Source organism: Neoarius graeffei, chromosome 6 (assembly GCF_027579695.1).
Source record: "Neoarius graeffei isolate fNeoGra1 chromosome 6, fNeoGra1.pri, whole genome shotgun sequence".
Lineage (NCBI taxonomy): Eukaryota > Metazoa > Chordata > Actinopteri > Siluriformes > Ariidae > Neoarius > Neoarius graeffei.
The window spans coordinates 87,928,530-87,943,263 of record NC_083574.1 but is presented as its reverse complement, the minus strand read 5'-3'; the positions used below and the strand labels follow the sequence as shown (position 1 = coordinate 87,943,263).

The following is a 14,734-nucleotide window of genomic DNA, read 5'->3' as shown; positions in this document are numbered from 1 at the left end:
TCTCTCTCTCTGGCTGTATTGACATGAGTCTATTGCTGTAGTAATAATAATTATCTTGTTGTCTCTCGTGCAGTTGTATGAGCTGGACAGTGACCCCAACAGGAAAGAGTTTCTGGATGATCTCTTCACCTTCATGCAGAAAAGAGGTAAGTGTGTGGGATTTTTTTTTTGTAAATGTGTCCTTTTTTGTGTCCCTTCTCTCCGCTCTTGTGGTTAAAACTGTGCTGCGCTGTCGAGCTCTGAGTGTACAGAGACTGCTCGATGGGGGCCATGGGGTGTGTTTTTTAGTTACATGTCATTGTTATTTACTGAAAGACCCGTATTGCTGACGTGTCAGATGCTCATTTCATGTGGGGGCGCACACACACACACACACACACACACACACACACACATGGATTGATGTTTTGGTTTTTGCCTACAGGGCTGTTCAGTGCAGTAATTTTGTCTCACACATGACAAAATGTCTCGTCTCGTCTCGTCTTCTTCCGCTTATCCAGGACCGGGTCGCGGAGGCAGCAGTCTAAGCATGGAAGCCCAAACTTCCCTTTCCCCAGACACCTCGGCCAGCTCCTCGGGAAGAACACCGAGGCGTTCCCAGGCCAGCCGAGAGACATAGTCCCTCCAGCGTGTCCTGGGTCTTCCCCGGGGCCTCCTCCCGGGGGGACATGCCTGGAACACCTCCCCAGGGAGGCGTCCAGGAGGCATCCGAAAAAGATGCCCGAGCCACCTCAGCTGGTTCCTCTCGATGTGGAGGAGCAGCGGCTCTACTCCGAGCTCCTCCCGAGTGACTGTGCTTCTCACCCTATCTCTAAGGGAGCGCCCAGCCACCCTGCGAAGGAAACTCATTTCAGCCGCTTGTATCCGCGATCTTGTTCTTTCTGTCATTACCCAAAGCTCATGACCATAGGTGAGAGTCGGAACGTAGATTGACCGGTAAATTGAGAGCTTCGCCTTTTGGCTCAGCTCCTTCTTCACCACGACGGACCGGTAAAGCGACCGCATCACTGCGGAGGCTGCACCGATCCGCCTGTCGATCTCACGCTCCATCCTTCCCTCACTCGTGAACAAGATCCCGAGATACTTAAACTCCTCCACTTGAGGCAGGACTTCTCCACCAACCTGGAGAGGGCAAGCCACCCTTTTCCGGTCGAGAACCATGGCCTCGGACTTGGAGGTGCTGATTCTCATCCCAGCCGCTTCACACTCGACTGCAAACCGCCCCAGTGCATGCTGAAGGTCCTGGTTTGAAGAAGCCAACAGGACAACATCATCCGCAAAAAGCAGAGATGAAATCCTGTGGTTCCCAAACAGGATTCCTTCCGGCCCCTGGCTGCGCCTAGAAATTCTGTCCATAAAAATTATGAACAGAACCGGTGACAAAGGGCAGCCCTGACGGAGTCCAACATGCACTGGGAACAGGTCTGACTTACTGCCGGCAATGCGAACCAGACTCCTGCTCCGTTCGTACAGGGACCGGACAGCCCTTAGCAAAGAGCCCCGAACCCCATACTCCCGAAGCACCCCCCACAGAATACCACGGGGGACACGGTCGAATGCCTTCTCCAGATCCACAAAGCACATGTGGACTGGTTGGGCAAACTCCCATGAACCCTCGAGCACCCTATGAAGGGTATAGAGCTGGTCCAGTGTTCCGCGACCAGGACGAAAACCGCATTGTTCCTCCTGGATCCGAGGTTCGACTATCGGTCGAATTCTCCTCTCCAGTACCCTGGAGTAAACTTTCCCTGGGAGGCTGAGAAGTGTGATTCCCCTATAATTGGAGCACACTCTCCGGTCCCCTTTCTTAAAAAGAGGGACCACCACCCCAGTCTGCCACTCCAGAGGCACTGTCCCCGACCGCCACGCGATGTTGCAGAGGCGTGTCAACCAAGACAGCCCCACAACATCCAGAGACTTGAGATACTCAGGGCGGATCTCATCCACCCCCGGTGCCCTGCCACCGAGGAGCTTGCAAACCACCTCAGTGACTTCGGCTTGGGTAATGGACGAGTCCACCTCTGAGTCATCAGCCTCAGTCTCCTCAGTGGAAGACATGACGGTGGGATTGAGGAGATCCTCAAAGTATTCCTTCCACCGCCCGACAATGTCCCCAGTCGAGGTCAACAGCTCCCCACCCGCACTGTAAACAGTGTTGGCAGAGTACTGCTTCCCCCTCCTGAGGCGCCGGACGGTTTGCCAGAATTTCTTCGAGGCCGACCGATAGTCCTTCTCCATGGCCTCCCCGAACTCCTCCCAGTTCCGAGTTTTTGCCTCCGCAACTGCCCGAGCTGCAGCACGCCTGGCCTGCCGATACCCGTCGGCTGCCTCAGGAGTCCCGGAGGTCAACATGGCCCGATAGGACTCCTTCTTCAGCTTGACGGCATCCCTTACTTCCGGTGTCCACCACCGGGTTCGGGGATTGCCGCCACGACAGGCACCGGAGACCTTGCGGCCACAGCTCCGAACAGCTGCGTCCACAATGGAGGTAGAGAACATGGTCCACTCAGACTCAATGTCCCCCGCCTCCCTCGGAAGCTGGGAAAAGCTCTCCCGGAGGTGGGAGTTAAAGACCTCCCCAACAGAGTGCTCGGCCAGACGTTCCCAGCAGACCCTCACCATACGTTTGGGCCTGCCAGGTCTGTCCAGCTTCCTCCTCCGCCAGCGGATCCAACTCACCACCAGGTGGTGATCAGTTGACAACTCAGCCCCTCTCTTCACCCGAGTGTCCAAGACATAGGGTCGGAGATCAGATGACACGACTACAAAGTCGATCATCGACCTCCGACCTAAGGTGTCCTGGTGCCACGTGCACTTATGGACACCCCTATGCTCGAACATGGTGTTCGTTATGGACAAACTGTGACTAGCACAGAAGTCCAATAACAAAACACCACTCGGGTTCAGATCGGGGAGGCCGTTCCTCCCAACCACGCCCCTCCAGGTGTCACTGTCATCGCCCACGTGAGCATTGAAGTCCCCCAGTAGCACAATGGAGTCCCCAGTCTGAGCACCCCTCAGTACCTCTCCCAGGGACTCCAAGAAGGCCGGATACTCTATACTGCTATTTGGCCCGTAGGCACAAACAACAGCAAGAGCCCTCTCCCCAATCCGAAGGCGCAGAGAGGCGACCCTCTCGTTCACTGGGGTAAACTCCAACACATGGCGGCTGAGCTGGGGAGCTATAAGGAAGCCCACACCAGCCCGCCGCCGCTCACCATGGGCGACTCCAGAGAAGTGGAAAGTCCAGCCCCTCTCGAGGAGCTGGGTTCCAGAGCCCAAGCTGTGCGTGGAGGTGAGCCCGACTATCTCTAGCCGGTACCTCTCAACCTCCCGCACAAGCTCAGGCTCCTTCCCCCCCAGCGAAGTGACATTCCATGTCCCAACAGCCAGCCGCTGTGTCCGGGGGTCAGGTCGTCGAGGCCCCTGCCTTCGACTGCCACCCAATCCACACTGCACCAAACCCCTACTGCTACCTCTGTGGGTGGTGAACCCACAGGAGGTCCATGACAAAATGTCATTTATTTATTTATTTAAGGTCACTTGTCATAAAATTGATGAAACATATGAAGATGATTGTGCTGTCAATCGCACTTTATGATTCAGTCCTGAGTACTTGGTTGTTGAGAGATTTCTGGACCAGATGGACGTTTATAGTGTGCCAGCCATGGGCTGCGTCCCAAACCATAATCCCAGATCTAGAACACTAACGAGTTACATAATCTACTCTCAGATAACAGCGTGAACAAGATTGTCACAGTCACCTCAATAATGGCTGCTGCTCTCATAATCACCTACGAACGAAGCGGAGCGTGGAGCGTAAAGACTGCTGGTCTTCAGGGTTATTTTTAGGTTTTATCGTACCACGTCACCGGGCTGGAGACGAACGTTTGTTTTAAAAACGTCAACGACTTGGCTCTCTGACCAGACACAACACCGTGTGAGACGCAGCCATAACAAAAACCTGATCAACAATCGGGCCCACTGAAGTCTGCGTCGGAAATTAGACAAATGAAATGACTCAGATGAAAACCATTCAGTTGTACGGATTTAAACCTGTCCAAATCTGTGTTTTTGTAAGTTCTCGAATGAGTGAAGAGGCTATCGTCAGGTGGGACGGTTTAAAAATGTCTGCCAGGTGACGGTGAAAGTGAGTGTGATGGCATCTGCAGCTATAAACGATTCTATCCGCATTCACTGGATACGAGCAATCACGCGCTCTGATTGGCTACTCTACTACTAGGATATCAGCTTGTTTGTTTCTATAGCAACAGCTGATTCAAAGGCTCTTGTATATCGAAAGCTCTCCATAAACAGATTTTGAAGGTGGAGGTGTCCGAGGTAAAGCTGCGACTTTCGGTTTTTCCGACATGAGGAAAGTCTTTAGGATGAAGGAGTTGATGCCTTTTTTCCTCAGTAATGTAACAAGCTGTGTTGGGTATTTATTTCTTTGTCTGGTCACGTTGATATTGAAATATTGTCGAGCATTAACCACGAGGGTGAAGTTGTACAAGACGTCGTAGCGTATCGTGTCTTGGTCTTTTGAAGTCAGGTGTGTACAGAGCCTAATCTAGGGCGCGTAATACGCGATAATACGTGTTTTTTATCTGTCTGTCGCACATCCACTTTTTGGGCGCGAGAGTGATCTCGCATATCTATTCATTTTGTCGCGCATTTATAAGTAGAGAGCGTGTAGTCGCGTTTTACTGAATCTTGTGCGCATCAATTTGTCAGCACCCGCTAGCAAGCACTGCGGTAAATACAGCGTTGTTTACACACCAATCGGAAAATATCGGAAAGGACCGAAGTATTCCGAATGGTTTGTTTAGCGGATAAAACAGTTTTGTGAACTATTATATCATTGGTCACTGAACCGGAAGACAGTGTATCTCAACCAATCGTGTGAAGTGTTTTAAAAATACCCAAAAGCACATGGCATATCGTTCTGTCTCATCCAAACATAACATTCAGAGCCTCCAGGATTTCCGATTTGCAACATCAACGCAAATTCAACCAATCCCCGTGAATTCAGGGCGGTGTTGCAATTCTATCCAATCACCGCAACTTTCCCGCAAATTTGACCAAGCGTTGGCGTCGTCTTGCGGTGACGTCGACAAACTACCTTCCGCCTTACTTCCGTGTATACGTTCAAGAGAAGCAGCATGCGCGCAGTGTTGCCAGATTGGGCGGTTTTAAGTGCATTTTGGTTGCCTGGGAAATCCCATGCTGCTTTGCACAATCGTTCCGATCTGAAAAGACAGCATGGAAACTATGGTCTAAAGGCTCGCCTGAGTTAGGGAGCCAATCAGAGAGTGGGGAGGGGTGGAAAGACGGTGACGCGTACTACTCGACAAACGGAAGCTTGTAGTTTATTTGGGACTGTTTACGGATCACATTTAACATGGTGGCGAGCGATACGAACCAAACTTTCGATCAAGCTTTAGACACTGTTCTGAATAGTTTAGAGCGAAAGTTTGTTTTAAAAAAAGAACAGCGTTTGGCGTTACAGTCTTTCTTCGTCGCTCTAACTACATCACCGGGTACAACTGCCATGATTGGCCATGGGCTACGTATACGCCAAATGATAGACATTCGCAACGTCCAATAAACGGCCGTTGACAATCGTAAACCACACCTCCCCTACGAGAAATTCAGTAGGCGGATTCTAGACCATATTTCACTTGTGATATGGTCTGGTGTTAACCAGACTAGCATTTTGGCAGGTTTTGAACATATTTAGGCTGGAAAACGTCAGTAGTATCTGGCAACACTGCATGAATAGGCTTAAATTCTGTTGCTGAAAGTGTGCTATGTTTACAGTGAAGGACTGTGCGCACTTTTTTTAACTTAATACAAGAAATTAATGGATGCCAACATTTTTGCCAAAATGGTATTTTATTTTCCATTGTTTAGGCAGCTTCAGCATCATACTGTGAGATTCTGTTCAAATTGTTTTTTTTTCCTTCTATGAAGCCTGAGCCATTTATTTTATTAGTTTATAATTATTGTTTAATTTAGTCTTCAGGAGAGACTGCCTGCACACAGTACTAGTATTAATGTTTTTTTTTTTTTTTCTTACATGAAAGCTGAGGCATTTATATTATATTTTAAGGTAACTTCATGTTGTGCTGTGAGGTTCTCTGCACTTTAACTTTTGAACCAACAGGTGCATTTGGATAAGTAAAGCCTATTTTTCTGCATTTTTGTCGTCCTGCTAATCTTACACATTCTACACGATGGCTAGTTTTTTTTTTTTTTTTGAGTAATTTGTTTAATTTTTCTTGTTGAAAGTTCAATTTAGTATTATGTTAATGATATTCTAAAAGTAAAGATTAATAAAACTGTTCTGTTTATAGATGTACGCTTAAATATCTACCAATGTATTACTTATTTTTCTGTCCCCACGAACTGGAACAAATGAGGGATATTTTTACCCATGTTAATATTTTCTGTCCCCTGTTTCTACAACTAGTGAGGGATCTGTCCCATATTTTCAAATTCCTAGATTAGGCTCTGGTGTATTAGCGCAAGATGAACACGAGATTAACTTTGAAGGAATTTCAGAGAGAATCTTTTGATCAGAGTGAGAATTCGGTAGTCGATTCTCAGAAACAGGATGGTGTGAGATGAGAAAAAGGGATAAAATCACACACTGACTTGAAAAAGGTGAGTATAGAGAGAGGGAAGGAAATGAGAATGAGAGATGTGATGTGACGTCTTGCATATTTCTTCCTTCAGGTGAATTCCTGCCAGTACACGGTGTGTAATATTGTGAACTGCTGAATAATATAACGGTTTTGAGCGTTTGATCTGTTCACACTGCACTGTACATCATACGGTTTCTGTTCAGCACCGTGAGTGAGGTGTGTTGCCGTGACGATGATATCAGTAGTTTGTGGAAAAGTCCAGGGCGGCGGATTTCTGTAGTTGTGTTTTTGTGTGAAGCACACGATTGATCAGATAAATCCGCTTTAGTCACTGATGGATTTGTGCGTACACCAACACATTGTCATCAGAGTCGTTTCATGAATTTCTGCCGTTTTGAAACGCAGATGGAGACGTGAGGCGAGTGTTCTGCTCACATTTGCTATGATTTTCATCTCATCTCATTATCTGTAGCCGCTTTATCCTTCTACAGGGTCGCAGGCAAGCTGGAGCCTATCCCAGCTGACTATGGGCGAGAGGCGGGGTACACCCTGGACAAGTCGCCAGGTCATCACAGGGCTGACACATAGACAACCATTCACACTCACATTCACACCTACAGTCAATTTAGAGTCACCAGTTAACCTAACCTGCATGTCTTTGGTCTGTGGGGGAAACCGGAGCACCCGGAGGAAACCCACGCAGACACGGGGAGAACATGCAAACTCCGCACAGAAAGGCCCTCGCCGGCCACGGGGCTCGAACCCAGGACCTTCTTGCTGTGAGGCGACAGCGCTAACCACTACACCACCGTGCCGCCTGCTATGATTTTGTTTATTTTTTATGCAAGTAGAATTTGAACTTGGGGTCTCGCGGGTGAGGATGGGTTCGAACCCAGGACTCGCGTGTGTGTGCTCCTGAAACCATCGCATAGCGTTAACAGGATATCAGTGGGGTGTAATATTTATTTAAACAACAAAAGGAGAGGGCTCTCAGCTCTTTTTCTTTCTTTCTCTTGCTCTCTCTTTTTGTTTCTCTCTTGCCCTTTTTCATTCGTTCTCTCGAGCTTTTTCGCTCGCTCTTTCTCACAATGTCTTACTCTTTTACTCACTCTTTCTTTCTTTCATTCCCTTGCGCCCTTTCCCCTCATGCTCTTTTATTCTCTTGTGCTCTGCCTTTTTCATTCACTCTTGTGGTTCCTTTTATTCTGTCTCTTCTGCTTTTTCTCCCTCTTTCTTCTTCTTCTCTCATGCACGCTCTTTCACTTTCTCTCATACTCGCACTCTCGCTCTCCCCTCTCTCTTACGCCCATCATGCAGGTGGTTAGCTTCCTACCTGTACGTTCCTGTTCCTACCATCGAGAAGTTCCTCATCTGCTCCATACAGTCTCTCCTCTGGTATTCCTCAAGGCTCAGTACTCACTCCACTCCCGTTTTATTTTCCACATTCTTCTTCTCATGATGACCGTTGACTCGCTCCACCAATGAGAAACTGCTGAAAACATTTTAACTCCAAACAGTTAAAATGAACATTTTATTGAACATTTTATGGAAGGAGTCGCCGGTGTCAGCACTTTGTAACAGTCCGTGGTAAAGCTGGATAATTACTTGCAATTTTTTAAACTTGTTAAGTTTGAGAGGACAAAGTACATAGAGGTGGTGGTTGTTGTAAGAACAGCTGTGTAGCTGCTGGAACAGAAGTGAGGAAAAACAGAAACTAGTTTTGTGGACATTCCACAACATTGAACCTCACTATAAATGGATAAAGTGGACATATTTGTTGTTGTTGAAGTATAGGAGGAATAAAACCAAAATCTGACATCCTGATATACGCCGTTTCATATCCAGGTAATGACACGCAGCATGATATAGCACATTTTTCTGTCAATTCAAAGATAATTTATTAGAATTACATAAAGTATAACTGCATATTGCAGTTATACGGGCGGCACGGTGGTGTAGTGGTTAGCGCTGTCGCCTCACAGCAAGAAGGCCCGGGTTCGAGCCCCGTAGCCGACGAGGGCCTTTCTGTGTGGAGTTTGCATGTTCTCCCCGTATCTGCATGGGTTTCCTCCAGGTGCTCCGGTTTCCCCCACAGTCCAAAGACATGCAGTTAGGTTAACGTGGGGCGGCCTTGGGCTGAAGGGCCCTTGAGCAAGGTACCGAACCCCTGACTGCTCCCCGGGCGCTCTGGTGTGGCTGCCCACTACTCTGGGTGTGCGCGCATGTGTTCACTGCTTCAGATGGGTTAAATGCAGAGGATGAATTTCACTGTGCTTGAAGTGTGCATGTGACAAAGGTTTCTTCTTTTTCTATACCAAGTAACTTTAAAAACGCACAATGGAATTCAACACGATATCACTTTAGATCCATGCATATATTTGAAATTTATGATATTGTATGTAATGCACACACATCTTGAAACATTGATAAAGGACATTTATTGTCAAACTCAAGAATTAATTCACAATAAAAAAATTCAAAGTGACAGTTGGTCCATGTTCGGACCGTCATGCTGGAGATTCTGGGTCTGTGTCGTCCAGGGGTCTCAGCAGTGACTGAGGGTGTCGGGAATCTGTCACGGAGGTGAGCTAGCCTGATGTGCTGATCCTGAACTGGCGTCGTGACTCGAGGCTGACCAGGGCGTGGACGATCCCTGGTGCTCCCTGTCTGTCTGTAACGCTGACTCAAACGGGAAATGGTCGAATGATGAACACCGAAGTGCCGGGTGACCTCTGTCTGTGTACTTCCGGCACGCAACATCCCGATGGCCTGTTCACGTTGATTTTGGCTTAGGCGTGGCATCTTCAATAATGACAATTTTCCCATCATTTCCCCCGGGTATTTATAGGCAAGATTGTGTGTGTACAGTGTATGCAAAATTTGTTTGAAAATTAAAGCCTGTCCATGTCATTGACTACCCGAGTCATATTGTACGTTATTGAGTACAACTCCCTTAAATTCTGATTTGAGCACAGATTTGGAACTTATTCGGGCGGAACGAAGTTATTTTTCCATTGTGATATATTTCTTTTCTTCTTGAGATAAACTCAGCACGAATTCAGCAAGTTTTATCAATGTGCGTTTTTAAAGTTACTTAGTGTATATTTTGTTCAGGTGGTTGAAGATAATGGTGGTAAGATCTTTAGCGTTAGCCATCCAGCATTTAAAAGGTGGCGGAGCTAGTAACCCTGTTTTGATTTAATAATAACAACACAGGGCTCGACATTAACTTTTAAACCCACTTGTCCCCCCAATATTATCACTTTTTGCGTGTACTACTTTCCATAGAATAGTTGTGAATTGCAACATAAAATGATCACACATTGAACTGAAGTTTAGTTATTAATTAAGTCGATTATTAAGTTTGGTTATTGGTTACTTTTTACTTCTAACGGACAATAACAATTTTATCAAAAAAATTTTTTCCTGCCTTAGTTGATTTTATTTCCATTTCACATGCATGCAGCTGTTGTAAAGCTCAGTGTGTTTGTGTAGAACTCTTTCAAACTGTAGGTTCGTTACTCGATAATGTAGAAATCATAAAATAGAAATCTACAGTATAACAAAGTTTGTATGAAGAAAACAATAGGGTGCCAAGACTTTTGAACAGTACCGTGTTTGAGAATATATAATTTGTTTTATCATCCACCTCGAGGTTTAAAGAAAAAAAAAACCCGTGCTGCGTCATGACAGACAGGATAATGTTTGATTTTTAAAATTGTTTAGTGTGTAGGTTGTGGGTGTTTTATACAGACCTGGCAACCTGTAACTGAATCAGTGCAGCTGGTCTGTCATGACGCAGCACGGGTGGGTTTTTTTTTTTAAATAAAACTTGGAGGTGGATAACCAAAAAAAAAACCCAGGTATACAAATATTTTGCACAGGACTGTGTTCCTCTGATAACAGAAACGAAGCTCCAGCTCTGGCGGCACGGTGGTGTAGTGGTTAGCGCTGTCGCCTCACAGCAAGAAGGTCCTGGGTTCGAGCCCCGTGGCCGGCGAGGGCCTTTGTGTGTGGAGTTTGCATGTTCTCTCCGTGTCCGCGTGGGTTTCCTCCGGGTGCTCCGGTTTCCCCCACAGTCCAAAGACATGCAGGTTAGGTTAACTGGTGACTCTAAATTGACCGTAGGTGTGAATGTGAGTGTGAATGGTTGTGTGTCTATGTGTCAGCCCTGTGATGACCTGGCGACTTGTCCAGGGTGTACCCCGCCTTTCGCCCGTAGTCAGCTGGGATAGGCTCCAGCTTGCCTGCGACCCTGTAGAACAGGATAAAGCGGCTAGAGATAATGAGATGAGATGAGATGATGAGCTCCAGCTCTCTCTGCTCTTAATCTGTTCTGTTCTTTCAGGATTTATCGCGCATGCCGCTCCTTGTTGAGTTTTTTATGCCCGAGTCGTTTGAAATCAAGCTGGGTTTTCTGTGTCGAATAAGGAAGCGGCTTCACCTGTAAGAAAATCAAATGCTTTCATGAAGGAGCTGACTCGAATGCGAGCAGAAAAAAATAAAACGAGATTCTTAAGCAAACTCGTCCATCCTGACTTCCGTCTTTGTTTCTGTAAAATACATTTTAAATATAATCATGAATTTCTCTGGAGTTTTCAGGCTGAGCTCCTCTCTTCATATTCTTTAACCACTCATTTCCTTGTTGTTCTTGAAGCATTTGCCTCTGTTTGTTAACATTTTTCTTGATTAGCGGGGAGACGGTGATGCCTTTTATCTATTTCTCTGTTTGAACAAACAAAAACGGCGCAAAAATTAACCATATTGAAGACAGATTAAGCCTCGCTTACATGAAAGACGGTGTCTGTCTGACCCCAGCTGTAATTATCACGTGATGCGTGACGTCATGCACAAGGGGTCTATAAACAGTACACGTACCATACTACAACAGCAGGGGTATATGAAATAACTTGCAAAGCAGTAAATGAAACTGAGACGAAGAAAACAGCCAAGACATAACGGCGGATACGTAGTGAGGGACACGTTTCGGAACTGAAATAAAAGATCAAAAAAACTAATTTTTATGGTGCTAGTTTGTAATATATGCTCATTCCAACTTGCCCGGTCGAGCATGCCAGGGACATATCCCACTTGCCCGAATGCATGTTTCGCTTGCCCCGGGCAATCGGGCAGTGCTTAAGGTCGAGCCCTGTAATAGTCCTTATTTCACACACGCATCCTGGTCTTAATGATTAATAATAGCGTCTTAATGAATAACATGTTAACCTGTAATTCACCTAGGGGGAAGACAGACCTCTAATCCGCAGCTAATAACGAAGTCTGTGCTAACAAGGCCTTTGCAGCGCCTAGCAGTCCGTCACATGGAACAACTACAGCAGCTACATTCCACGCAAACTATTCAAATGATGAAAAATTACCGTAGAGAGTGTGATTTTTTTTTTTTTTCCTGCTCTTCCTTCAGACTCGTCTGATCCATCCTCGCGCCCTACTTCTAGCAGCCGTCTCATCACATCGCTTCTGTAAAGGACGGCCTCATACGAACAATCGAAAGATATGTATGCTTATAAGACGGCTCTGGACACTTAGTGTTGCGACGATGATTTAGGACGACAATCACCATGATCACTTTCGGACTGCAGTTGTTGTCGTCATGAATCAGTTTTAGACTCAAGTCTCCATCCACGAACAGTTTATAACTTCAACAAAACCGACTTCACGTTTAAAGTATCATGAATTTCCTGGTTACACAGTTGCACTTTGTGACTACTGTATATAGGATGCCGTTATAGAAGAGTTATTTGTTAAATCACGCTATCAGATGAGGATGGGTTCCCTTTTGAGTCTGGTTCCTCTGAAGGTTTCTTCATGTCGTCTGAGGGAGTTTTTCCTCAACTCCATCGCCACAGGCTTGCTATCAAAGGTGGATAAAGTACCCAACTTCATCACTTAAGTCAAAGTACAGATCCCGCTGGTCAAATGTTACTCCGATACAAGTGAAAATTGTCCAGTCAAATTTTTACTTAAGTACTTGATTTTAAAAATACTTAAGTATTAAAAGTATGTCAACGCATCGTTGTATTATCGCCACAACGCTTACAAAACCTAATGCCTCTGAAGCAACCGACTGGATTTACTGACTAACTTGTAGAACCTGTAGAATAAACGCCTGGTAGAACGTTACAAAATGAAACGCAACTGAACTGAAAAGGAGCCATTGTCGCATTTTTTTTTTTTTTTTTTAATTGGAACACTCCTCTCCACCCCCACAAAGCAGCATGGTAATGTTCGGCCGCAGCTCTAGCAGTGTGTGCACACATGTATATGTATGTTAATCAGGAAGACAGTGGAACAGCTGTAAATGCAGCTTGCTCAGAAAATAAAAATGACAATCCGACCTGATTAAAACCCAGGTCCACACCTCGAGCTTAATAACTGCCCAACAGCAACACTGCTTTAAGCGAGAGGAAAAAAAAAAAAAGTGCAAGACCATCATTGCCCCTTTTCCACCAAAGCAGTTCCAGGGCTGGTTCGGGGCCAGTGCTTAGTTTGGAACCGGGTTTTCTGTTTCCACTGACAAAGAACTGGCTCTGGGGCCAGAAAAAACGGTTCCAGGCTAGCACCAACTCTCTGCTGGGCCAGAGGAAAGAACCGCTTACGTCAGCGGGGGGGCGGAGTTGTTAAGACCAACAACAATAACAAGACCGCGAAAGATCGCCATTTTTAAGCGACGAGAAGCAGCAGCTGTACAAACGTGAAGTCACCCATTATTATTATTGTTGTTGCTGCTGCTGCTGCTGCTGCTGCTTCTTCCGTGTTGTTTTTGCTTCGATATTCGTGCCAAGGTTTATGCAAACGTAGCGACGTAACTGACGTATACAGCAAAGTAACGACATGTCTTCCCTTAGCACCACGAGCTATGGAAAAGCAAACTGGTTCTCAGCTGGCTCGCAAGTTGAACGAGTTGTGAACCAGCACTGGCCCCGAACCAGCCCTGGAACTGATTTGGTGGAAAAGGGGTACATCTTACATCAAAACAAAAAATTCTAGCAATTTGTTGTGACTGACTAGTACAATAGAGATCTTGCAGTCACGTGACCCGAAAGTACACAGCCGCTATCTTGTCGGTAAAAAACACAGCTGAATACTGCTGCACTCGTGTACAGAATGGATCAATTTCAACCGACGGACTACACGGCTCATTTTTCTAATGAACAGATAACTAGATATATGTCTAAAATAAACGATCTACAGATTAGTGACCCTTATGGCTTACCGGACGGAGTTTTCACGACCGTGTCAGTGGATTTTGAACTGCCAGCGGAATACCCAGATGTGTATAATTACCTCATTAACTTTCCCTCGCTGTTCAGTGAAAGTGCTTATAAATCTCTGGACAGTTATCTTTACAGAAATTCAGGATTTGTCAGCGACTCAGCCCCCCCTCAGATGTGGCATCTTGTAAACAAGAAAATAACAATCCTCATTGGACGGGTAAGTCACTTAAGTAGTATCTAGTATAGCACTGACCAGCTGATTATAGAATAGAATAAGGTAATTCCAGCTGTAATTCCAAATCGTCCGTCTTGTTTACCATGGATCTGGCATTGGAGAGGTAGAGGCAGCAGTGGAGATCTGAGTGGCTGTTTTCTGAGCTTAGTCAACAGGCCGGCTCTGCCTGCAGCCTCGCTTTTGCTTCCGCTCCCGGCGCCGCCTCCTTCGCCTGCCAGACCCGATAACAATCCACGGAGACCCCGCTGGTCTCGCTATCTCGTCCGGAATGTTGTGCATGTGATGGAAAATCGCTACAAACCGTCATTTTCTGCTGGAAACCAATGTCCAGTAAGTCCATACGGTTGTAGTGGATATTGAAGTCCGGTACAGACGAACAACACGCAAAAATACACACAAAAAACATAAAAAGCGTGCACAGGTAGGGAGAGCTTGTAGCCGCAGCCGTTGTAGTAGAATTGTAGTAGGGTTTTCCAGAAGAAAAGGTAGAAGCAGAAGTAGAAGGCGGAAATATGGCATTTGACCGACAAGATGGCGTCTGTCACAATCTGGATCGGCTGTGACGTCACATGCAAGTGCTCCATACTGTCCATCTCACAGGTCTCGTGCGTGCGTAC

General features: G+C 46.3%; 1 protein-coding gene across 1 annotated transcript in view; it reads left to right on the top strand.

The window, feature by feature from the left end:
• The window catches only part of LOC132888142 (AT-rich interactive domain-containing protein 3B-like), a 170,078-nt gene that overhangs the window by 106,967 nt on the left and 48,377 nt on the right, over positions 1–14,734 (top strand). The window contains exon 4 of the mRNA XM_060924166.1: positions 74–146. Within this exon, the coding sequence (XP_060780149.1) occupies positions 74–146 (73 nt within the window). The remainder of the gene's footprint in view (positions 1–73; positions 147–14,734) is intronic.